The following is a 26,051-nucleotide window of genomic DNA, read 5'->3' as shown; positions in this document are numbered from 1 at the left end:
TATGTATTTGTATGTATGTGAACAATACTCCTCAATTCTTACAGGGACTCTGACTAAATATAGACTCTGCAGATGAGAAGTTAGGAAGTCAGCTCTTTGGCTAAGGTGACTGGTAACAAACTAGGAATTGGCTTTAGACTGCTTGCCTTTCACGTCACACTGCACCCAAGGTCAAGCAGTCATTGTATTGCTTTCTAACGTGAGCGTGTTCTAATTTTATTTCTGCTGCTGTGATAAAATATCCCTCAACAATCAACTTTGTGGAGAAAGAGATTTACTTGGTTTACAATTCCCAGTTGTGTTCCATCATTGAGGAAAGTCAGAACGGCAACTTGACGCAGCTAGTCACGTCGTATCCAGAGTCAAGATCAGAAAGAACAAAATGAACGCATCCTTCCTTACCTACACGCTTACTGGCAGCTAGCTTTCTCCTCTCATGCTGTTCTCATACCCCTACAGAGGTGATGATGCTGCCCATAACGGACTGGGTCTCTCTACATCATTTAACATTATCAAAATAATCCCCCAGAGACCCACAGACCAACCTGATACAGGTAATTCCTCAGTAAGACTCTCCTTCCCAAGTGTCTTGGCTGTTTTGGTTGGCTTGTTTTGTTTTTTGTTAGCTTACATAAGCTAGAATTATCTGAGAAGAGAAATCTCAATTGGGAAAATGTTCCCATCATATGCCTGTAGACAAACCTGTAGGGTATTCTCTTGATTACTTCATGATTGACATGGGAGCTCCCAGGCCACTGCAGGCTGTGACACCCTTGGGCAGGTGGTTTTACCTTGTATGAGAAAGCAGACTGAGCAAGCAAAGGAGAGTCAATAAGCAGTGGTCCTCTTTGGCTTCTACTTCAGTTCCTGCCCCCAGGTCCCTGCCTTGAGTTTCGGCCCGACTTCCCTCAACAATGGGAGTGTGACCTGAGAGTCTTGGAATGAAACAGACCCTTTTCTCCCTAGGCTATTTTTCGGTCATGGTGTTTTAACACACCGAGAAGAGTAACTAAGACACCTGGTGATTCCAAGTGTGTCAAGGTGACAGCAAATGCCATACACATTTAGCACACGCTTATGGCCTTGAGATTTACCCACATACACACACAATATGCATGTGGATCCGGGATTCTCTTTGTGGTCCTGAGCTGGCACTCTCAGAGGCACCTGGGGGTTTGTGGAGATGCGGATTTGAAACTCCTCCCCAGACTTACTGAATCAGGGACCCTGGGGTCAGGGCACAGTGACCTGAATTTTAAAAGGCCTTCTGGATATTTCTGTGCTCCCTCATATTGGAGAAGGGCAAATGGCCAAGCTATGATGTGAAGATGGCTGCCAGCCAAACTGATGGGTGCAACCGTTGTTTATCATACCTCTATCAAATTGTCAAGCAATACCAACAGTCCACAAGGCTGATTTGTTTGCCCAAGTCACAGGTTTTTCCTAAATTAGATATTTTTTAATATCTTAGCTTCAAGGAATGCTATTTTACCTATGTGTGTTATCATCTGCATGTGGTACTCAGTTCCTTCTACTTGTTTGTGTGTGTGTGTGTATGTGTGTATTTGAGTGTTTTGCCTACATGTGTCTATGTGTCACATGTGTGCCTGCTGCCCAAGAAAGTCAGAAGAGGATGTCAGATAACCTGGAACTGGAGTTATTGATCACTATGAGCCATTAGGTGGGTGCTGGGAATTGAACCCAGGTCCTCTGAAAAGATGACAAGAGCTCTTAACCATTGAGCCATTTCTCAGGCCCCTATGCTCAGCTCTTAACCAGCATGTTTCAGTACAGCACTAAAGCATGGAAAACTATCAACATTTTCAGCTCCATATCAACTGCTATTTATACTCCATAACATTTAACTTACGCTTCCTTGGGCCAAGAAATTTAAAAATGGTAAGTTAGATAACACTTATCTTAGTAATAACTTAAAGCCTTTCAAATGGTGTGAGAAATGGAGTATCCCTAAATAGTGATTGTGCCATCAGAATCAAATGTCATTTGCACACAAGGCTCCATCTGTGCTTGCTTCGTTAGGTGGGAAAGGAGAGCTGGCCTGGAAACGTGGGCTCCTGACATGTGGTGCCCTTCGCAGCCTGTGGTTTATAATGCAGCTGAAACATTAATAGATAAAGAGGCCAGGGATGCTAATAGACTCCTGTTAGATCAAGCTCCCCAGCAAAATGGGGCCTGTTGCCCCATGCAAAGTGCCTGGTGATTAAACTCTGGCCCAGGGAAACAATCTCAGTGCTTTTCTTTTCTAATGCCATCATAGGTCATTCATGATGTATCTCTTTATTATTATGTCTTATTTGACCAATAAAAGTATATATTTATCACATGCAATGTTTTGAAATAGATGTGCATGGCAAGTTGGCTTATTCTGATTACTATATGCATTACCTCATACCCTTTGGTTTATTTGTGAAAGAACACCTAAAATTAACGCAATTGATGGTCTCATTTCCTTTGGCACCACATGGTAGGTTTAGTTTTGATTTTCTGCAGGCACTCTCAGCTGTTTTCACAATAATACAAATCTACCTTTCTACCAATAGTGTGTAAGAGCCTGCTTTTTCCTCCATCTTTTCCAATATTCTTTTGACCCTTTTGGCAACAGCCTGACCCACGTGAGATGATGCCAACTGTGGTTTTGATTGTCATTTCCTCTCTGTTTAATGGAGCCGACTACTTTTTATAAGCCTGTTGGGAATTTACATTTCTTCTTCCAGGAGCTATGTCCTCATGGTCTTTGGCCATTTTCAACAGGGCTGCGTTTTCTTGCCAGTCACTCATTGGCGTTCCTTATGTTTCCAAAACTGGTCATCTGAAAAAAGGGACCCTCACGGAGGAATTGCCTCCGTCAGACTGGCTTGTAGGCAAGCCCATGAAGCATGTTCAAGATTAGTGATTGATGTCAAAGGATCCAGCCCACTGTGGGTGGTGCCATCCATTGGCAGGTGATCCTGGGTTGTATAAGAAAGCAGTGTTTTCTTATACACTTATACAGCAAGCCAGAAAGAAGTGTTCCTCCATGGCCTCTGCTTCAATTCCTGCCTCCAGGGTTCTGCCTTGAGTTCTTGCCCTGACTTCTCTTGATGATGGCCTGAAGCCTCTAAGATGTAACAAACCCTCTCCTCCCCAAACTGGTTTTAACCAGTGTTTTATCACAGCAACCAAAAGCAAATTAAGACATGGTCTTCCCTCGTGCAGTACAACTTAGTATTTTTTAAATATTTACATTTGGATATCGATGGAATTTTAAGGAGTTGCCTTGAATCTGTAGACTTCTTTGTGTAGTGTGGACATTTAACAATCATTATTCTACCAGCCCGTGAGCCCTCAAATTACTTGCTATACATAAATAAATAACATTGTAAAATAAAATCAAACATTCATTTCTTGGCATGTGTTTACATTATAAAGGTTTTGGCAGGGAAGGGACCAGCAGAAAGAGGACACCAGACGTAAGGCAATCCTGAGCAGCGCTCCCAAAACTAGTTAGGATAAAAATGTCAGGCGATTCACCAAGTTACACACAAGATTATTTAGCTTTTTGTGAGCTGCCCAAGTGGCCTTCACTGTTAGATTCTCTCCCAGGCAACAGGATCCCAACTGCCTAGTGTCTTAAAAAATTGTAAACCACCTGCATTTTTATATTTTTAATTATATTATTCTTTTTTTTCCTTTTGGTTTTTCAAGATAAGGTTTCTCTGTGTAACCCTGGCTATCCTGGAACTTGCTCTGTTGACCAGGCTAGCTAACCTCAAATGAAGATCCACACGTGCCTCTGCCTCCCAAGTTCTGGGATTAAAGGCATGTGTCGCCACCGCCTGGCTTATTCATTTATTTTTAATTGTGTGTATGTGTGTTTGTCTACATGCCTGTATGTGCACATGACTACAGGTACTTAGGATGCCAAAGGTGTCAAATCTCCCTGGAATGGGAGGTACAAGCTGTTCTGAACTGCCTGGTGAGGGATGCTGGGGATCAAATTCAAGTTTTCTGTAAGAACAGTGTACTCATGTTCTGAGACATCTTCCCAGAATGTGTATTTGCTTATCCTTGTTTATAAAATATACTGCACTCCAAGAGTGTCATAGGAGAGTAGTAGTGACTGGAGTCTTCAAAAAAGCCCTAGAACCTGTGACTGTCACCATGCACAGGGAAGAAAGGGCCAGATGGGTGATCTGGGGAGAAGCAAAGTTTCCTGTGGTGTGGAAAAGCCCTGACTGCAGTCCCAGGCCCCTTGTAAGAGCAAAGCAGAAAGGACAGGACTGAGAGGATACCATGACCATAGCCACCTGCAGCCCCTGCGTACAGGAAAGGGGCATGGCGCAGACCTCCTCTCCAGAGCGTGCAGAGAGAGCAGTTCTGCCACCACTGTGGCCATGAGCTAATAGCCCGCAGAACACTGAGTGTCTAGATTCCTTCTGTGTTAAACCTTGTGAAAACACTTTTTTGGCTGCCCTAGAACACTCATACAGAGCCAAGCAGACTTGTTAGAAAATTCTCTAGTATAGTAGAAAGAAATCCAGCAATTCCAGCTTGCTTTGCATAAGAAGTACTGGATTTCTTCTCAGCCTCCTGGATAGTGATTAGGAAGCTGTTCTCTAACACAGTGGCTCAAAGTTCACACCGGACCTGAGACTATTCCATAAAGAATCCATATGCAGACACACGCATATTTGACACCATCCAAGATCAGATGACCTCATGCCTGAAAAAAATACTTTGTAAGCACTTTTCAAGGCACGAAGGAAATTGTTCAGTCAGTAAAATGCTTGCTGAGTTCAATCCCCAGCACTCTTGTGAAAAGTCAGCCTAGTGGTGCACACTTGTGATCTCAGCACTGGGGATGAGGAGAAAGGAGCTTTCTGGGAGATCGCTGGCCAGAAAGAGTAGATTAAGAGAGCCCAAGAACCCAGTAAGAGAGTCCATCTCAAACAATAAAATGGATAATGCCTAAGGAATGATACCACAGGTCAACCTATGTCCTCAAGTGCACACACAGAAACTCATATACAGACGCACACCCTCACCCAAGTGTGCACATACACGTGAAATCCTTTGGAACTACTTCTGTTTTTGTGGCATATGATGCCAATAATACATCACCTGTCTGGTTTATTTCAGGCTCGGCTCACCAAAGAGCATCGCTGGGGCAGCGCTCTGCTCTCCAGGAACCATTCCTTAGAAGAGGAGTTTGAAAGAGCGAAAGCCGCAGTAGAGGTAACCCTGAAACCAAGAAGTCTCCATTGCAAGTGTCTGAGGGTGGCATCCAAGAAAGCTCAAACCACAGAGACGTGCAGGGGAAACAGAACTGTGGGCGTGAGAAAAAACATGAGGACAGTTGTTGAGATGAGAGTGTGGCTAGAGAGCCTGTGATTCTGCCCCAGGATGACAGGAAGCATCTGCTCTTCTACTGTCTGTCATCAGTTGGCGGTGTGAGTCTGAAGCCTAGATCAGAAAGCACTCTGAGGCTAGCCTGGGTTCCATGGATTTGTCTAATGGATAACCCATCTTACCCAGCACGGTTAATTCTTAGTACTAAGTGTCCAAATATTGTTAATGAGAAAAAACAATTTTATTTGAACACCAATGTTTAATGATTTGGTTTTCTAGTAAAAAGGGAGGGGAGAGAAATGGGAGACCAAAGGAATGAAAAGCAGTTCTTGCAGGTTCTTTTTCCTGTTTCCCTCCCGGCAGGACTGGCAGGGTGGCTCACATGTTGGGTGATTATCAGCGCTTCCATAGACTGCTGTTTGAGAATGGAGCTTCTTCATAGAGTCAGGCATGATCCTGTTAATACCTCTGTTAGCACTAGTGATTTCAATCTTGAGAACCGCAGGGCTATTTATGTAGCTTTCTCACCCTTAGAATTCAGATGAAATGATTGTGTTAAGGGTGGTCTTCCGGTAACTCTATACTCAGGGTGCGGGAAAATCCTATTTGCAATTTAATGTTACCAGGTTCTGTTCTGGGAAATCATCTCAGCCATGATTCATAGCATTCAGAAACCCAGTAAGAGCACACTTTTATCTCCCCATGCCAAAATCGCTCAAATTCCCTCTTTAATTTTCGACTTCTCTAATTTAAAAAAAAAAAAAAGCTAATGAATATTTTAGTGCTCTGAGCAGGAGCCACTGCTGTAGTTAGTCGAGACTAGCTGAGTTCAATCAGGTTGCTCAAATGCATGGAGCCTGCAGCTGAAATTACCTGAAATGTAAGCTTTTCAGTTTTAAGAGGTAATTTAAATCTATCTAGTCAGCTCCTACTGTGTGTGGCACACAGCAGTAGCCTAGACTGCTATTTAGACTCATAGAATCTTGGGTCACAAAAGGCATTAGCATTTGGTCTCATTTATAATGAGAAAGATAATGAATTTAAACCCAAAAGACTCCATGGTGGAACTGATTGACAAGGAAAATGTACCTAGGTACATATTCATTGAAATGAATCTGAGTTTGAGCCATAATTTAAAAACTCTTCTATCCTATGAGGAAAACACTTTTTTTTTTAACTCTTGACAAATTACTCCTGTTTCTACCTGGACAAATACAGTTAGGGGCAACCTCCCTCTTTTTCAAGAAAACCCATTTCTATCTTGAAAGCTACCAATTATTAACAGGCTCTTTCTTTCTTCTAATGAAATGACAGAACAGATAATTTCCATGCTGCCTGGTGTTGACTTTTCTCATTTCCATCCATCTCTCGACGATCCTCACCTCATCCCACCAAGCTGTGTCTCCTATTTTCTACTTTCTCTGTCTTTCCTGGGTCCTTGGTTCCAGGGCACCCCTAACATTGGCAGGACCGCATCATGCCCATAACCAGTCTAGACCTCCTTGCCCAACCTCTGCAGTTCTGAATCACAGATCTCAGGAGTCTCTAGGTTACTATAGTAGATATTCATTTAACATTTGTTCCTGGCTGCCTACAAGCACTGGCTGCTGAACTAGGGGCTAAAGACAAAGACTCCAGCCTTAAACAACTGCATGAGCACAGCAGGGGGCAGAGGACCTTCTGCTGCAGTTTTATGCCATGAGATGGGGCTTGGATTTCTCCCATTCCAAAACCCAAAACGTTAATGCCTTAAAATGAAAAGAGGGTTAGGGACTGGATCCCCAGTTAGTCGGAAAAGTGAGCAACTCTCTCCAGCCTGGTGCTGAGAAGCCTTCTTAGGGACTGAGAAGAGAGAGTGGGTACCAGAGGGATGAATCTTGTAGAGAAAGAAGGGGGAGTGTTTACACTAGGCTGATGATAAATCATGCCTCTAAGACTTTATGCATCTGTGAACTTTTCAATTCCACGTGTCACCCTTTCTTAGTGTATTCTCTATATTCATGGCAGAAGACACCACCTCATCCCTTCCTAGACTCCCCATCTCCTAAAACTGTCACCTTGGGAGGGAGTTCAGCACACAAATCTTGGAGGAATGCCCAAAGTGCAGCAGAGCTTGTGAGCCCAAATGTTCGCAGTATTTATTCTTGGGTGGCAGTACTTGGGAGTAAATCATTTTATTCTATTGTCTTATCTGCATTTTCTAGCCTGTCATATTGCTAACCAGAGAGAGTCTGACGGTGAGATGTAAGATTCTTTGTCACATTTTTATTTAGTGTGTGTGAATGCACATGCAAATGTGGAGGTCATAGGACACCTTGCCTGAGTCATTTATTTCTCTCCTTCCACCCTGTGGGACCTGGGATTGAACTCAGGTCATCAGGTTTGATGGTCGGTGCCTTTACCCACTGAGTCATCTCACTGGCCCCAGATGTAAGATTCTTAAAGGAAACTGAGTATATCAGTTGGTAGATGGTGTCTGCCTTACATTCAGGAGGCTCTGGGCTGTATTTCCAGTACTGCATAAACCAAATGCTGATATACCCATAATGTTAGTACTCAGGAGGTAGAGGCAGGAGAATCCAGAACTTGAGATCCTCCTCAACTACATAGCATACTGGAGACTGTAAGACTCAGTCTCAAGAGAAAAGGTCTCCTGAAAGACTAATTGTGAATGAGGTCTGCTAGACTGGGAGAGTTTGGGGGACTAGTGGGGGACGAGAATATGATCACAGTTCTTTTACATGGGTCTGAAATTGTCAAAAATAAAAGGTAAAGCAAAATAAGTAAAAGGAAACCTAGTGCTGCTGATTGTTTTTTCAAAGGCAGTTCTAAATACAAGATTCAGATGGAGAGGGCCAGAATATGTGGGTCAGCAGTTAAGACCATGTACTGCGCTTGTAGAGAACCCAAGTTCAGCTTCCAGCACCAGCATTCGATAGCTCACAACTGCCTATAACTCCAGCTCCAGGGGATCTGATGCCCTCTTCTGGCCTCCACGAGCACCTGCACTTGTCTAAACATAGCTCCCACACAGACACACATGCATACACATAATTAAGAAAGAAACTCCATGCCTTTCAACCTGGTCCGCCTCCCCCTGGTTGCTCTCCACCCGGTTCCTCTTTACCTGGTTCTTCACCTCCTGCATCCCATCTATCATTGGCCTTCTGTCCCATCCCTGAGCTCAAACAAACCAAACTCATTACTCATACTTCAACTTTCTTTTTCTGTGGGCACATCCTTCTCCCAGGTCCTCATGCAGTGGGGTGCTTCATGTTACTCTCACTGCAGCCAAGGTGGCAGTCTGCCAGATTAGCCATGCAGATCCCATTAACTGTTGCACCAGGGATAATCCCTGCTTCGCATTCATCACTGGGTCTGTCCTGTATAATTTCGACTGCCACATATCTTTTAACTTAAAAGTGTGCCTTCCATGAGAGAGAGAGCTTTCTCCTGGTTGTGTCTATGTGAAATAGAAACTATGCTCAATGCTGCTTCATTGACTTCTATCCATACTTATGACATTCTTCATTGTCAACTTAATGCAACCTAGAGTCACCCAGGCACAGAGAACCTCAATTGAAGATGTCACATGAGGTTGGCCTATGGTCATGTCTATAAGAGATTGTCTTGATTTGGTGGTTGGTATGGCAGGGCTTAGCCCACCTAGGCAGGCGATTCTGTGTAGTATATGAAAGTTAACTGAGTATGAGCCAAGAAGCAAGCCAGCAACCAGTCCTGCTCTTTGGTTTCTGCTTCAAGCTCCAGCCTTGTGTTCCTGCCCTGACTTCCCTCAGTGACAGACTGGTCACTTGGAATCATAAGATGAAATAAACCCTCCTCTTTCTATAGCGTTTTAGTTATTTTGTTTATCACAGCACCAGAGAGTAAACTAGAGCACAGTTTCCCAATATCTTCTGGAGCAATTCCTGCTCCTTAGCATATGCTGAGTGAAGGGCTGGTTGGGTGTTGATCACCACGTGGGTAATACTTCTTTCTGTCCCTTTCCTGTTAGATATAAAGTGTCAAACAACCTTCTCCTCTAAGAGTAGCTTCGTTTTGACCTCATTCTTCCGTGACTCATGGCCACTGAAGGACTGTGATGGACTGCCCACTGTGGTTGCCTCTACCTTCATATGGGTGACATACTTACAATAGCATAGGAAGTGCCGACCAATCACTCCATGATGTTGCACTGGGCATATTTTATATTTGCATTGGATAAACTCACTTTTCCTTGTACTGAGACTTAAAGCTATGATTTAGCTCATTTTTTAAGATAAAATGCCCTATTACTAGAAAAAAACACACACTGAAAAGCAGACACACATTTATTGCATATGTAAATGACCTAGAAACCTGTTAATATTGAACAGCTAGCACTGTTTGAGGTCACCTTAAACTACTCCTTCTGGCAATGCTTCTTATGGGGAGACTTCCCCCCTCCATCTCTTACATTCTCCTGAAGAAAAAAGAAAAACGCAAATTCACTTCTATCCAAAGTATAATAATTTTCAAACAAAGAGCTGGTATTTTTCTTCTGGGCTTTAAAAAAATGCATCTTTCGCCTTGTGAAAGGAAGAGGCCTCCCTCCACACTCCCTTCTGGATTTCTGCACAGCCATCCTCGTCACTGCTATTAGCTGCAGTGGGTACCAAGGATGGATGCACAGAGAGGCACAGGAAGGAGGTGCAGAGAAGTTGCCCCAGGGCTCTGGAAGGCCTGAAGCAGCCTCCTAGGAGCAGAGGTCCCTGGAGAGAATCCCTCTGCACCTGTGCAGGAGAGTGAAGGTCACCTGGGCAGTCAGCACTCCTCAGCCAGGAACCAAAAATACCTCCTTCATCATCATCGGCAGGCAGGGAGAGAGCCAAACAACATCTGGCGTTGTGCTTAGCTAGTTAGGTGCCTCTTCCACTTTGAGAATCATTTAGAGTAGAAAAAATTTCATCAAACATGTTTAAATGTGGGCAGAAGCACCAGGAAATTGAGCAGGGCCATCCCTGCCCTTAGGGAGGAACAGGGTGAAGAAGCACAGGTCTGTATGAGTTAAAGCTCAGTTATTCACACAGCCATGCCACCCCAGCCTGGATCTGACCACACCTCACTCCCTGCTCTTGGTGCTGCTCAGAATCTAGGGAGAATTGGGGCCCACGCATGCTATGCTCATCAATAAGCGAGCAAATCCACAGCCTCTCCCTCTAGTGGTTTCGGTGTCTCCTCTTGTCTAGAGAGCTTATGACAGATTCTAAACTCTAAGTCACAGAAAGTTTTGTCCCTGGAATTAGGACATGTTCCACAGAACTCAAATGTCATTGCTGTGGGTAGCTTACATATTTCCATCATGTTGTTGCAGACCCATTGTTAGCCTCAGGAATTTTTGAAAAGAAATAATAAAATATGTGAATAAGGGAAAATGATGTCCAGGCAAGGGAAAGGATGCTATTAGAGGCTGGGACAGCCAGTGACATCTGAAACTCATTTGGCTAATGAGTTCAGAGCAATGCATTCTACCATTGACATTCTAGACCCCTGAACTCCTCCAGCCCCATAATCCTTTTCACTTGGAGTATCTTAGATGCTTATGGCTATTTGGGATGCCATGGCTCTTTAAATGTGTCACTTAGTTCCTCTTTAAAGTGAGTAGACTTAGTGACTCACTTCTAAAATTGTAGAAACTGTAGACATGACCTTGAAGCTCACATCATAGAACACTGTTGTATGATGTTTTTACTCTTTTGGATTTTTGAGGGGCCCGCCACCCAGCTCTCAAATAAATCACACACGGAGGCTTATTCTAAGTTATGAATGTCTGGCCTTAGCTTGGCTTGTTTCTAGCCACTTTTTTTAAATTATCACAAATACCTTGTGCCTCTGGGCTCTTATCTTTTTCTATTCTGTATACCTTTTTTACTTCTTACTCCGTGACTGGCTATGTAGCTGGGTGACTGGCCCCTGATTTCCTCCTCCCCTGATTCCCTCCTCTCCTTCTTCTCATTTGCTCCTTCCTTGCTCTCCTTGCTCTCCGGTCTCCTTCTGTTTATTCTCTCTGCCCACCAGCCCCACCTATCCTTCTCTAGCCTTGCTATTGGCTGCTCATCTCTTTATTAGGACCATCCGGTGTTTCAGACAGGCACAATAACACAGCTTCACAGAGTTAAACAAATACGGCATAAACAAAAGTCACACACCTGAAAATAATATTCCCCAACAGAGTGAACCATGACCTCTTCTCTACTTTCTCTCTAAGAACTCCATCTGTGGGAAACCCAGCTGCCACTTCACTACATTAGCCCATGTAGGGAGATGCTACAACTCTACCAACAGCCAGCCAGAGACCAGAGCTCCTACCCATGCCACAGAGGTAGATCTTGTGAGTAGGTCCTCCAGACCCTTGGAGACTTGAATGATTATGACCCCAGTCAATGGCTTAATCCCAGATTCATGAGACATCCTATCCTGAGCCAGAACCCTCCAGGTAGCTACTCCCAAGTTCCTGCCCCTCAGAAACGATGCGGCATGGTAAAGGTTTGTTGAAACAGTCATGCACCAGGGTGATGTAGGAAACAGCAGCCATTTATGGGGTCACTCTCTTCCTGCAGTCCCCTGCCTGGCCTGATGTATCTCTTTTTCCCCTTTTCCATCCCTGACTCATTTCAGTACTGAAGATTGCAAAGGCACACGTAGCACAGAAGTGATGTCTTCTTCCCTTCTGGACTGGGACTCTTCTAACTATACTCTCATTTCTCACCTGTTTTCCACTTGACCTGGTTGATTCCCAAGACAGTGAGCACAGACCTTTGTGTGGCCACCTGGCATTTGTCCCGTCATCTGGGTCTGGATCGGGCACCCACTTTTACTGCTGCAGTTTTGGGTCTGTCACAAAGGACATACCCTCAGGGTAACTTCAATTTCAGGCTAATGCTCCAGTCAGCACCCTATACAGAATTGGAAAAACGGTACCATACTCAGAATTATAAAAACACAGGTGGTAAAAGAGTTAATACTAACTCGCAGTCTCTTGGTGGCTACCCTGGGGTGAATGTGTAATGTGTATGTTCAAACCTAATTCCTCCTTGGGCTGGTATCAGGAAGAGAGGCCGTTGGGAGGTAGCTAGGGCAGGAAGACTTGACACTTAATTATGTCACCAGTGCCCTACACAAGACACCAAAGGAGCTGCCGTGTCATCGTGGACTTCCTGGCCTCTAGAGCTGCGTAGCTGTTCATAAGGGCCACCGTGATTGGTGCCATTGCTACAGAAGGCTGAGTGCTGGGATGACGTGACCAGTAATGCACTTTCCTCGCAGACGTGAAGCCCTGAGTTCTAATCCTGATGCAGTGACACAGGATTTTAGTCCCAGTGCTGGGGGGTGGGTAGGATAGAAACAGGATCCGAGTCCAGATTCACTGTCAGCCAGCTAACTTACCTAGAATGCTACAGGCCAATGAGAGACCGAGAATTAAATTAATTAATTTAATTAAATAACACTGAAAAAACAGTTAAATGGTGCCTGAGGAATAATAATCTAAGGCTATTCTCTAACTTATACACACATATGCATGCATGCATATATATGTCCACACATGCACCTGTAAACATGTGCGCATTCACACACACACACACACACACACACAGAGAGAGAGAGAGAGAGAGAGAGAGAGAGAGAAGAATTTGACCTTTTGTCTCTTTAGGCTTGCTTCAGAGAGCAGTATTCAAAACAGTATAGCCGCTAAACCCAGCTTCAATGACTTAAGCATAAAAAAGCTTACCTGGAATCGCTTTTTACTGGAAGCTGCTTACTGTGTGTGTACTAAGGGGCGGCTGAAGCAGTAGACAGTTGAACAGAACTGAAGAACGCCCCTGGGCTTTTATTAGTATATGATTGTGTAAGAAGCTGCTGACTCAGATGCCCACCCCCCTCCCCCAGCCCCTTCCTGTCTCCAAGGTGCCTGAGGCTCTCAGGTTTCCCTTTGCTTCCTCTAAGGGCATTGCCTCTTTAAAGCAGCTAGAAGGGATTAGTGGATTAAACACTCCTTAAATCCTTCAGACTTAGAGTCAATATCCAGGAAAGACCTTCTGAAGATATATGAAGACATCCTTTGAGAAGTTAACTATTTGAGAACCTTGAACTTAACTGTTTACCAGACAGATTTCTTAAGACTTAGCTCATCCTGGTAGTGTGACATGCTGCCCACATCAGGGAGGTGGCTAAAGTTCCTTGGCTCGCACGCTGATTAGATTTCCTTCCGTTTCACACAAGATTTTGATTTCTAAAAACAAATGAGTATGAAAAGGAGGGACTTGTGTCTCGGATGGATGCATAAAAGCATCACCAAATCCATGCGTAGGCGCTCACCTGAAAGGGTGAAAGATAGGCTGGCCTTGTTCTACCCTTGAAGGTCGGGGTAAGGGGCACATCCCACAGACCCACGTTCTCCCGCTGCCCCCAATACCCTCTGTAAAACGCTATCATAAAGTCTTTAGCGTGTAATAACCGAAACTCAGTGTCCCAAAGATTGATTTACTAGACTCACCACAGATCAAAAAGCAGTTTGGAAAATTCCCTAAACTTCAAATCTGTGTCTCAGGCTCTGCCTTCCAGACGTGAGCTCATCAGCAAATATTTACTAAGCAAGTGAGCATACAGCAGGATGACTATGGGAAGACAGACTTGTCTGAGGTCGCAAGTTAAGATGGCTCTCTCTTTGAAGAAACTAACAAGATAACTTTTATTCCTTCCCATCTCCAGACACCAGGGAGATTAGAGGTTAGGATAAGTTTAAACCAGGCTGGAGTGATGACCAACCCCAGCAGGTAAGCTCTTGCAGAGCAAGCATGAGGATTGGAGTTTAGATCCCCAGAAATGCCCGCCCCCAAAATAACGCTGGCTAGGTGTGACAGCTTGCCTATAATTCCAGCCTCAGAGCAAGCTGACTAGCAAGTTCTGAGTTTGATTAATAGACCCTGCCTCATAGAAAAAGGTGAAGGAGCAATTAGAGGGTAATCCTCAACATAATCTCAACCCTCCACATGCACACACACCCAAGTGTGCCTACAACACATGCAAACATGCTTGCATACACCAAAAAACGGAAAAGGGGAGAGAGATAGTTTAAACCATTTGTGCCTGCTCTATGCCTAGGAATCACGTGTTAAACTTATGCGAGGAAAAGCGCAGAGCACAATAATGTACCTGGGAACATCTCCAACAGGACATGGTGTTCGTAACTTCATCTGTACCTCATGGGGCCTCAGCTTTCTCATCAGGAAATTAAATTAGGTTTTGTGTTAACCCAGTTTATCCAATTAAGAGGAAATGAATTAACATTTGATTTTAATAACTGTGCATCTGCTTAAATATATCCTAGGAAATATGCCCACAGCTTTCGACTGGAAACTACACAGATATCATTAGACAAGGTTAGAGAAAATTATGCCCATGTAAGTAAAGAACTACATTAGGTACAAAGTATATTAAGTATATATAGTCACATATAGACATGACAGATTTGTAGTTGGAATCAAATGACTGAAGCTGGGGGAAATGAAACTGATTTTTTAGGTGCAGTTAATCTGGTAACATGAATTGTTAATCTAGATTCACCCAAGATGCAATTGCTCGGACAGACCAGTTTGTTTCATCAGAGTAGCAGAAGTCCACACTACCTGGCAGATAGGACATGACGGCACAGAGGGTCCCAGGTTCCTTGTGTCCATCAGGTTAGAGTCCCAGGGCTACTCAGGCCGGGACCCAGAGCATCTTGGAAGAGACTGCTCCTTTAGTCAAAGAGACCATCCTTTATGGGAATATTTTGGTTTTGGTCACACCCCACAGACTGGCCTTCCACACCAAGCTCTGCCTCATTGCTCGGCAATATTACCCATCTGAAAACCACAAGTTTTCCAAGTATCATTTATTGGAAAGACCCCGTTCACAGTTCATATTCTCGACATCTTTACCAACAATCAGCTGGCTGCAGGGGCATGGTTCACTCCTAGGCTCTCTGTTCTACTCCATGGGTCTGTGTATCTGTATTTGCGTTTAACTGTGCTATTTAGATTACTCCACATTTATAGTATTGCTTACTTATTAAAACAGCCCCGTATATTAGATAATGTTCAGATGTAGGCACTGGTCCTTCACTGCTCCTGGCTTCATGGAGGGTTGCCACTAGGATATATAGCCTGAGGAAGGGCCACCCCACCCCCTTTTTAATCCTTCTTAGAGATAACTTCACAAACCCATATCCAGTCAAGTAGACAATATTAAGCACCAGGCACCTGATGCCAAAATGTACCCCCAAAATTGTGATTTAATTGATTTTATTCAACCTGGATCTGGTATTTTTGAAAATGTCTCTGAGTGATTACATATAGAAAGAAATCTGGAAATTTCTCTATTCAATCACTTCTGGGGCTGTCTTCCATCATGATGGTCTATGAATCTGTGATTTGGGACAATCTTAAGTATCACCTCAATTTTTTGGTTGTTGTTCCTTTTTTTGAGACAGGATTTCCCTGTAGCTTTGGAGCCTGTCCTGGAACTAGCTCTCATAGACCAGGCTGTCCCCAAACTCACAGAAATCCACCTGTTTCTGCCTCCCAAGTGCTGGGATTAAAGGCGTGCGCCACCACACAGCAATCAGCCCTATTCTTAGCTCTCAAAGGAAGACCACTCCAAAGCCAGCCTGCTGACCCATCTCTTCATCCTGCAATCATTTCAGTCAGAACAGACTCCTTTCTGTCTGTTCTAAATTGCTGCAGAAGCAATTTAAGCCACGGGAGAAAGAGAGCATCTAGCTGGGACTATGTTTGTTGAACTCATGGCCTGACCTTCTGTCACCACCTTCTGCCAATTTCCACTCTTCCGACCTTATAGCAAATCTTTACCTAACACATCTCAGACTTGAGGATAAACAAGGCATGCAGGTGTCCAGCAGCTGCACTGCCCAAAATGTGTCTCCTGTTTCTACCAAAGTTGTTCTATATCTGTGTCCTGGGATGTCTCACAGATACTGTCTGCAGTGCTTCAGAGGTCTGTTGCTTTATTGATGCCCTTCCAAGAATTCCCCCTGAGTTTTCTCATTCATTTATATGTGCATTTAAACTGATGGATTTCAGCAAAATTAATCATGAGAAGCATGTCACAAGAAAAATTCTGTATAGATGCTCAAGGTTCAACTAAAACTGAAAAAAATAGTATGCCATTCACAAATTAATTCTCATTCTGAACATTTTAGTTTGGTGCTCTATTGGAGGAGGGACTGCTTGTTCATCCCTGACGCCCAGCTAGCTTAGCCCCGAAACAACCACACAGAAACTGCATTAATTAAATCACTGCTTGGCCCATTAGCTCTCACTTCTTATTGGCTAACTCTTACATCTTAGTTTAACCCATCTCCATTAATCTGTGCATCACCACGAGGTTGTGGCCTACCAGCAAAGTTTCTGCAACCTGACTCTGGTGGCGGCTTCATGGCGGCTCCCTGACTCTGCCTTCTTCCTCCCAGAATCCAGTTCCATCTTCCCTGCCTCCCCAAGCTCTGCCCTATCAACAGGCCAAGGCAGTTTCTTTATTCATTAACAAATAAGAGCAACACACAAACAGAAGGGACCCCCACACCGGTACTCTTTGCAGTTCTACTGAGAGTCAGTGAAAATGAATGACATGAGCCAGAACTCACTTCATTTTTACTAACTAGGTATCTCTTTAGCTCTCAACACTAACTCCAAGGACACATTTGTTCTTTGTGTATGGATAGACAGTGTGCAACATTCTGCTGTCCCATGATGCCCATTAGTGTGCAGATGAAAACAGAAGCACTTTGTCTATCCAGGACTGTGTCGACCCAACTTATGTGTGACAACAGCAGTGGGTGAACAGAAAAGCTGAGAGTCACCGATGCATGCATGTGTTGTGGTTGTTGCCTGCGGTTAAAGTTGAGTCAGCTGTGCAGCCCTGCTATCCAAGAATCCCGTCATAGTTGGCTGTAGTGTGGAGCTGCGGGCCGCCTTCCCGCCGCCCCAGCTCCCGGCCACCGGCTAGCTTTACCCAAAATAACAACACACAAATTGTATTCCCTTAAAGACTGCCTGGCTCATTAGTTCCAGCCTCTTACTCACATCTTGATTAACCCATATCTAATAATCTGTGTAGCACCACGAATTGGTGCCTTACCGTTTAGTTTCTAGCATATGTCCATCTTGGGCTGGAGCTTCATCACATCTCTCTCTGAGGAGAGGCACGGCAGTCTGACTAACTTAGGAGAGGCGTAGCATCTGACTGAGCCATCTACCTCACTTCCTTCTTCCTGTTCTGTCTACTCCACCCACCTAAGGGCTGGCCAATCAAATGGGCCAGGCAGTTTCTTTATTAGCCAATGGGAATCCTCCATCAGTTGGCGCTCGGAGTCCTTTCACAAATCAAGAGCTTTTGCCATAACCCACTAAACCACAAGGACTCCCAAGGGACATATCTAACATGCCTTGAATTATAATGCATGCCATTCATCCCCCTGGCACTATTGACATCTAATTATATAATATTAAATGAGCTCACACAATCTCAGAAAGAAAAAACCTGCATGTCATATACATATGGCCATGGGGTCCAGTATTGCATGGGAAAAGAGAACAAGAAAAGCTAAGCATAAGGGAATAAGGAGGGACTGAATGCAGGCAATGGATTTGACTTTACATATAAAGCAAAATATTTCTCTAATTATGACTCTGTAATAGGTTTTTGGGGAGTTGGTGATGGATAAGTGCTTAAAACATATTCAATGCTGAAAGGTATAAAATTTAATGTGAAGCTCCACAGCTTCCATTCCAAATGCCTATTCTAACTATATAGAAGTTCACTGAGTTATACAGGCTTTATGTCTGGCTAACTATGGTGTAGGATGTTTTTATTTGAAGCTTTTATTATAATGAAGTTTATTAAAAATCAAGATAAAATAAAAATCCATACATAAATGAATAATGTATATTCAGAGAGTTAGTAGCATTTTAATAATGTAACTATGTAAAATAACTTCAGAAGCTGGTGAGGTATCTCAGTCAGTAAAGGCACTTATTGAAAACTTAGCTACCTGAGTTCAAAGCCCAGGACCCACATGACAGGAATAAAGAACTGTCCCCTGTAATTTGTCCTCAGACCTCCTTATGGGAGCTGTGACACATGAGAATGCACACACACACGAGAGAGAGAGAGAGAGAGAGAGAGAGAGAGAGAGAGAGAGAGAGCAAAAGAAAGAGAGAGAGCAAAAGAGAGAGAGCAAAAGAGAGAGAGAGAGCAAAAGAGAGAGAGAGAGAGAGAGAGAGAGGTGGCATTGGGTATAGCAAAATCAGTACAGACTTAACAAGTCACAGGTACTGAATGTTTCTGGAGATGCCTTGATAAAAGCAAATAGAGATTTCACATCAAAAGGCATTTGAAAAGGAAATAATCTAGCTAATCTATAAATTGTTTTCCTCAAAGAAGGAAACAACACACATATATTTAAAAATATTATTTCCCATGTACTAATCTGAAACCCCCAAGAACACTGTGAACGGAAAACAGAGGGATGGGAACTAGCCTGCAAGGTGTCAAGGGCACAAGAGGCAGAGTAGAAAAGTCGCCCACAGCGAGGGTAGGAAGAGCAGAGGCCACATCCTGTCCCTTAGGCCTGAGGACTGTGGCTCTACTATTGTTTGGGTGGAAAACTGCACCAAACCATAAACAGGGAAGGGATGGAGTCTGGGGAGTCTTTGAGAAAGGAGCTTGTATGCAGGGGTGCATGAGAGGAAGCTGAGGGAGTCAGATGGGAAGCTGGGAGACTGAGGAAGGAGCTACAGCAGGGTTGGCTGTTGATATGGAAACCAGGATGAGCAGTGGTGTGATCGTCCATGTTGGATTGTTTCTGTGCAGGTGTTGTTCTATGATGACCTCCTGTGGGACTGGTCCTGAGGGTGGATGGGATCCCCCTTATGTGTTACTTGTGTTTTCTTTCCTGCACTTTCAATATACTTTTCTTTTTATGTATACTTAGCTTTTGAATTGTGATGAGCCATGGGGATTTTCTTCTCTGGCCTTGTATAATGGATGTTCCATGTGCTTCTTGTATCTGCATGTGTGTGTGTCTTTCCTTAGTCTGGGGAAGTTTTCTTCTATGATGTTGTGGAAGATCTGGTCTATGCCATGAACTTGGGATTCTTCTCCCTCAGCTATGCCTATAATTCAAAGATTTGGTTTTCTCATGGTGTGCTACATTTCCTGTGTGTTCCTTTCCTGTATTTGTTTTAAAAAATTATTGTTCCTTGCTTATTTGGTCTAGAGCCTTTATCTTCAACACCTCCCAGTCTATTTTTATCCTCTGCCTGACTCATTCTACTTGTAAGGCTTTCTGTTGAATTTTTTAGTTGAACTATTGGGTTTTCCAGTTCCATCTTTATCTTGGATTGATCATCTTCAATGTTTCTATCTCATTCTTGAATTCTATTCTCATTCTAGATTGTCTTCATCATTCCCATCAGTCTTCTGCTTCTGCTTTCCTGGGTATCAGTTTGGCATATATTCTCCTTAGGCTCTTTCTCTTTAATTTCATTGAGCTGTTGCATTGTATCTTTTATAAACTCTTTGAAAGTTTTAATGAAGCTTATGAGTATTCTTTTAAATCTCGTGTCCTGTAGTTCATCTAGGTAATTCTAAATAGCAAATATTTCTACAGGATGGGTAGGGTTTGAGGGAAGATACTGGCTTCATCTTTCCTATTGCTGGCATTCTTCCAATGAGATATGAGCATGTGGACTCCCTCTGATTTTTTTATCAACAAAGCGGATTGAGAAAGAAGAGAATATGTAGGGGAGGGTTGGGTCTAGAGGTTGGAATGGTTGTTCCTATGTTCATCAAGAATGCGGGCCTATAATTTTCTTTTTCCATTGTATCCTTATCCAGTTTGAGGAGTGTTAGTATTAGATCTCCCTTAGTGGCTGAGTAGATTTCATCAGTGACTTCATCTCACGCTGGACTGTTTTGCTTATAGACTATTTATTGTATCTTTGATTCCTGGCTTTTTATGAATTTTTTTAAGTTGTTTATAACTTCTCAATTTAAATTTGGCAGTTCATATAGTTCAGGAATTTATTCATTTCTTACAGGTTTGGGGGAATATGTTTTCAAAAATACTTCTTCATGGTCCTCTGAACTTCATTAGAATCTTTATTACTCCTCATCTCTAGTTTTATTAATTAGGTCTTTTCTCTCTGTTTTGACTCGTTTATCTACTAGGTATTTGTCAATCTTATTTATCATGTCAAAGAATAAACGTTTTGTTTCATTTGTTCTTTTATTAGTTTTTTTTTGTCTGTTTCATTAATTTCTACCTTGGTCTTTATTATTTCTTGTTGTAAACTCTCCTAGAGTTTGGCTTGCTCTTGTCTTAGGTTATTTAGTTAAGACTGGTCTGAATTTTAAATGTAAGTGCTCACAGCTATGAACTTGCCTTTTAGTATTGCCTTGGTTATCCTAACAATTCTGATAAAAATGAGCAGTTTCTCTCACTACTAAATTATGTTTTTAGTCCACTATGGTGTGATGAGGTACAAGAACTTGTTTTGATCTTTTTTATTTATTTATTGAGACTTGCTTTGTGTCCTAGAATATGACCTATTTTAGAAAAACTTCCTTGGGCTTCTGAGAGAAATATGTAATCCATATCATTTGAATGAAACAATCTGTAGCGTCCATTCTGCCCCTTCGCATCGGAGGTTCAGTGGGTAGCTATGTGAGATATGATGGGTTCATTTCTGGCTTTCTTCAGTTCACCTGTAGCTCTCATGATGTTTATTCTCTCCTGTACTCCCCTGACTGAGGCTGAGGCTGTCATCCTTCTTCCTCTGGGCATAGTGTTCCTGTAAGTCTCCTCTGCAGTGCTGACTTAGTGATCCTGAGCTACCTTAGTTCGTCTTGAAACAACCCCATTTCTTTGCTAAGTTTAAAATGTGAGCTTGTTATGGGCATGGATCTCTTGATGAACAGTTGCTTTCTTTCTCAGCTCAGAATATATTAGTCCTGGCTTTCTAGACTTTTAGACTCGTGGGTAAAGATCAGGCGTTATTCTGATATGTTTTTTATTTATAGGTGAGTTGACGCTTTCCCTTACGGGTTTTGGTATCATGTATTTGCTCCGTGTTCCTGGTGTTTTGAATGTAACGTGTCAGGAGAGCTCCTTCTCCTGTCATGTCTACGTAGGATTCTAAATACCTCTAGCATTTGAGTATCTTTCTCTAAATTTGGGATTAATTTCCTGCTATGATGTTATTGAATGGGTTTTCTCTGCCTTCATCTTTTGGGTCAGCTCCTTCTTCCACCCCAAGAAACTTTTGACTTGGTCTATTGAACACATTCCAGAGTTCTTGGAAGGTATAGTCATAGTGGTACTTTCCACTCTATTTTTCAATTGTTTCTTGGAATTATTCACTTATAGCATTAATATTTGGGTTTTTCCTTTTTCTGAAGTCTGTTGGCTTCCTCTCCAGGTCTGTCTTGACCCCTCTGATCACTCTTACTATTTGGAATATTAGTGTGGCATTTTATCCATTTCAGTGTCTTTGAATTCAGCCATTGAGTTGGGTCTTTTCTAGGAGTCATGCTGCCTTGCTTCCGATTTCCCCCCTCACCCCTCCCAGGAAGCCACAATAAAATGGCTCCCTCTTTCCACGGCATTGCCCTTCTGTCTCTGTACGTGTCACAGCATTTCAGTCACTTCTTTTGTGGATTTCCTAAGCCCGTCCTCTCTTTCCTCATGTCCATTTCAAATAGACATGAACCCCAAATAGCCAAGCCTGCAGAGTGACAGTCTTGTCCTGACCGAATCTTTACCAGGTCCTGAAACGAGAAGCTTCTACCTAACATCTTCTGAAACACACGCTCAACCCTCACATCTCTTTTTGAAGATTTGGGTAATCCTTAATTGAAATCTTCTTTAATCCCCCCAATATCTGGTGAGTTAATAGATTCTGGGAAGTTCGCTGTATGGGAATGGAGCATGTTTATGGTTTATCTTCACTTAGTTCAAGTGTGGAGCTACAATTATCCCTGCAAACAGCCTTTTAATTATTCAGATGTCACAGCAGCCCGGCATGGGTACAATTGACCTTTACATTTCTCCTGAGTCAGCAATGTTCCTCAGCCTCCAAGCAGCCTAAGAAACAAATCACAAGCTCTGTCTCCAAGAGAGAAAAGAAAGAGCAGCCAAAGCTCTTTGCCCCCACAGCACTTGAGCGGGGCTGCCTTGTGCTCTTCAGTTAGAAGCTGCTGTTTGAGTTCCCGCTGGTGGAGTGTCCCTGAGGACCTTCAGAGCGTGAAAGAACAGCTCATCGTAAAAGATTAACAGCAGCACCCCACTCTCAACTAATTCTTCACAGATTATAAAGGGGGAAATAGACATTTGGAAACAAGAAAATCTTAACTGATTTGGCTGGAAGCTCTGCCTAGGAGATCTCAGACAACCAGATCTTCAGATCTCTAGCCCAGAATGCTTTCCAGTTCCCCAGGCAGATCCCCCGAGTGACAGAGACCCTTCGGGTCAGGAACTGTTTTTTTTTTTTTCAGCTTAATATTCCAAAAACACAACACATACCTAGAGTCTAGGGTTTCATACATATTAAATTTGAGATATGTAATCTATTCACTGCTTAATGTCTCTAGATTTGAAGTAGTATTTTAAGAGCCCAAATTGACAATAAAATATACTTTTTTCTTTCAGTGTGTGTGTGTGTGTGTGTGTGTGTGTGTGTGTATGTGTCAGTAGTGATTAAATTCAGGACTTGGTGCATGCCAGCCAAGCACTATACAGCTGAGCGTTATCCCCACCTGTTTAAATGCATCACTGCATCCAGATTCTTAGACGCAATTAAAGGGAGGCAGAGTCCCCTATAAGAACAGTAAATGAGGTTCCAGACCTTAGATGTCTTCCCACCTTGGATTTTTGGGGATTCATCAGAGGATGATGGAGAGGAAACATAGAGTCAAGAAGATTTCTGCACAAGCCTCAGTTCTGTGCTGATGAGCCGCTGTCTGTGGACGAGGCATCTCGTCTCTGTGATGCCTGATTGGTAGAAATGGGGGCTGTGCATCTACGTCCATTTGAGGAATGAAATGAAAAGACTTTTAAGAAATATATCTCTGTTGGGTCAGGAAGCCGTTTCTCCACGAGAGCTTGTGAGTATCTCTCCAGCCTGCATCTCCTGCAAAGAGGGATCTGGTGAGAGCAAAAGCAAGCTGGAGTTTATCTCCCATCCATCAACAGCACATGACCTCAGTTCTATGGAGCGCCCTCCGTGAAGCCACAGCTTATTCCTGTGTGTGGTTGCTGGCTCAACAGAACCAGCTAAGGGAGGAAAACAGCAGGAACGCGTTGTCTCACAGTCAAAAAATCTCCGTTGTTTGTGGCCTTTTCCTGCTCTGTAGCCTGAGGCATTCCTTAGCCTGTGGCAGCATCGCTTCTTTCTGCAACCCTTCCCACAAAGCCTTCTTCCTTCTGTAATCTCTGCCTATCTTCACGTAGCCGCTCCTCTCTGTGTCTAAATGCCCTTTGACCTATAAGGACACCAGTCAGGCTGGACCCAAAGAGACTCATCTGAACTTGATTTTACCTCCTAAGCCTTTCTATCCGGTAAGATCATTGCATTAGTTGTTTTTCTCCCTGCTGTGCAAAAATATCTGATAAAAGCAACTGAGGGATGGAAAAGGTTCCTCTAGGCTCACACTTTAAAAGTATGGTCTGTCATGGTGGCACACTCACAGCCTGAAACGGCTGTTCACCCTCATAGTGAAGAAGCAGGGAGACGAACATGGATACTCGACCGCTTTCTCCTTTGCATTGGGTCTGGAACTCTGGCCCATAGAATGGAACCAATTCCACGCAGGGCAAGACTCAATGCATAGGAAAACCTTTCTAGAAATGCCCTTGCAGGTACAGCCTTCTTCTCGATGATTTTGGTTTCCAGGAGAGTATTTGTGTCATTAGCCAGGGTAGACAGTTCTCCGTAACAGAGTCTTTTCCACATCTGCAGGGCTCGGGCTGGGAGAGCTTTCTATCAGAGCCTCTCCCCGTGGCTCTCAGTCTTGCAGAGCAGATCCACGACAATGAGGGGAGGACAAGGACCTCAGCCTCCCAGCACTGAGGAGGCAGTCTTAAATGTTCAGCATACTCTCGTGCGCTCGTGTTCTGCTTTCACGGGGTTCTCAGAAATTCTTACAGGGGATGTCCAGGTTCAGTGAGAAAATCACCAATGCTGGTCCTTCCAGGAAGATCTGAGTGTAACTCAAGAGAGTTACAGGTCACCCTGCTCTTGGGTGGTCCAAATCTGATCTATGAGAAGTGTGTTCTTAACCATTCTCTTTGCAGGAATGTAGCCAGTGGCCTCTTTGACCTCAACCCTTTTGTAAGGATGCTAAGTAGAATACTGGAAAGCTATGTACTAATGGGTAGAGATATAGATATAGCTATATATAAATATATATATACATGACTAAGTACGTACATAGACAGAGAAAGAGATTTTCAGTACATCTCTTGCATACAAAATCAGTCACCTCTTGTTCCACTGCTTTTCCTCCCATTCCTTTAGCTCTTCCCTCAGACGTGAAAGCTCCTTTTCAGTATTCTGTCATAGTTTCCTTCTTGATAAAAAAGAGATTGAGAGCAAGATGCAGGATGGGCGGCCTTGTAGCTCTAAATCGAATGAACTTGGTTTGTCTCAGCAAATTAAGTGACGAGAGGCCAACTGAAGGGCTGTGTCCTGCTTTTCCTCCAACTAAGATGTTTGCCAAGTGGTAGCCTTGGCTGATCTTACGGCCAAGGACAATTTGGCAAGTCAAGGCTGGGTGAAGTGAAAGAAAGCTACGCTGGAGGAAAGAAGCAAGTGTGGGGATTTAGTGTGGGTCCAGCCCTGTCCCATGCTAGCACCTAGTGACTTAGACAGTCGTTTATAAAGCCCAATAATTCGATACACATGAAAGGCCTTTAAATACGCACACTCAGGACTGGCCGGGTGCTGCTTTGGAAGAGGCAGGCAGTTTGTTGTCAGTTGGTTTTTCTCACCTAAAATAAACAAATCCCAGTCTCGTCCTCTCCTCCATTTCCATCGCACTACAGGTGTGGCCCTATTTACTACGAGAGCCCCTAATGTCCCTCCTGCCTGCTTCCCACAGCTCATCCCCAGCAGAAGTGGCTGGGACCACATTCTCCAAGGCCTTTCACTCCACGTCACCATAGACAGATGCTGTAGAGAAGAAGCAGAAAATGCAGACATGTTAGTTATTATGCCTCCCACTCCTGCTCTTGGCCTCATCTGCAATGCAAATAAAGCAGCTAAAGATTAGACAGACGTTGCTATTTTCCTTCCACAGAAGAGCAGTATCAGAGGGCCCATATAGTCTCGGATTCTTGGCCCCTTTGTTAGGGTCACATATGGATGGGCTCCATCTTATGGATTGGATCTTAAATCTGATCAAAAAGTGACTGGTTACCTGTCTTTGTTACTTTCTAATGCTGTGGTATGCTTGACTAAGGTATGCCATGACTAAGGCAACTTACTTTAAAATGTGTTTAATTTGGGGGCTTATGGTTCCAGAGGGTTAGAATCCATGACCATCACTGCAGGGAGCAAGGCGCAGGTAAACATGGCACTGGAGAGCTCATCTCTTAATCCACA

At 43.5% G+C, this 26,051-nt stretch overlaps 1 protein-coding gene across 6 annotated transcripts in view; it reads left to right on the top strand.

The window, feature by feature from the left end:
• Pex5l (peroxisomal biogenesis factor 5 like) overlaps positions 1-26,051 on the top strand; it is a 138,554-nt gene that overhangs the window by 92,584 nt on the left and 19,919 nt on the right. For all 6 annotated transcript variants that reach the window (XM_038347640.1, XM_038347641.1, XM_038347639.1 and 3 more), the window contains one exon: positions 5,140-5,235. In XM_038347640.1, coding sequence (XP_038203568.1) covers positions 5,140-5,235 — 96 coding nt within the window. The remainder of the gene's footprint in view (positions 1-5,139; positions 5,236-26,051) is intronic.

Source organism: Arvicola amphibius, chromosome 11 (assembly GCF_903992535.2).
Source record: "Arvicola amphibius chromosome 11, mArvAmp1.2, whole genome shotgun sequence".
In the NCBI taxonomy this organism is placed as follows: Eukaryota; Metazoa; Chordata; class Mammalia; order Rodentia; family Cricetidae; genus Arvicola; species Arvicola amphibius.
This window is presented reverse-complemented; position numbering and strand designations above follow the sequence as displayed.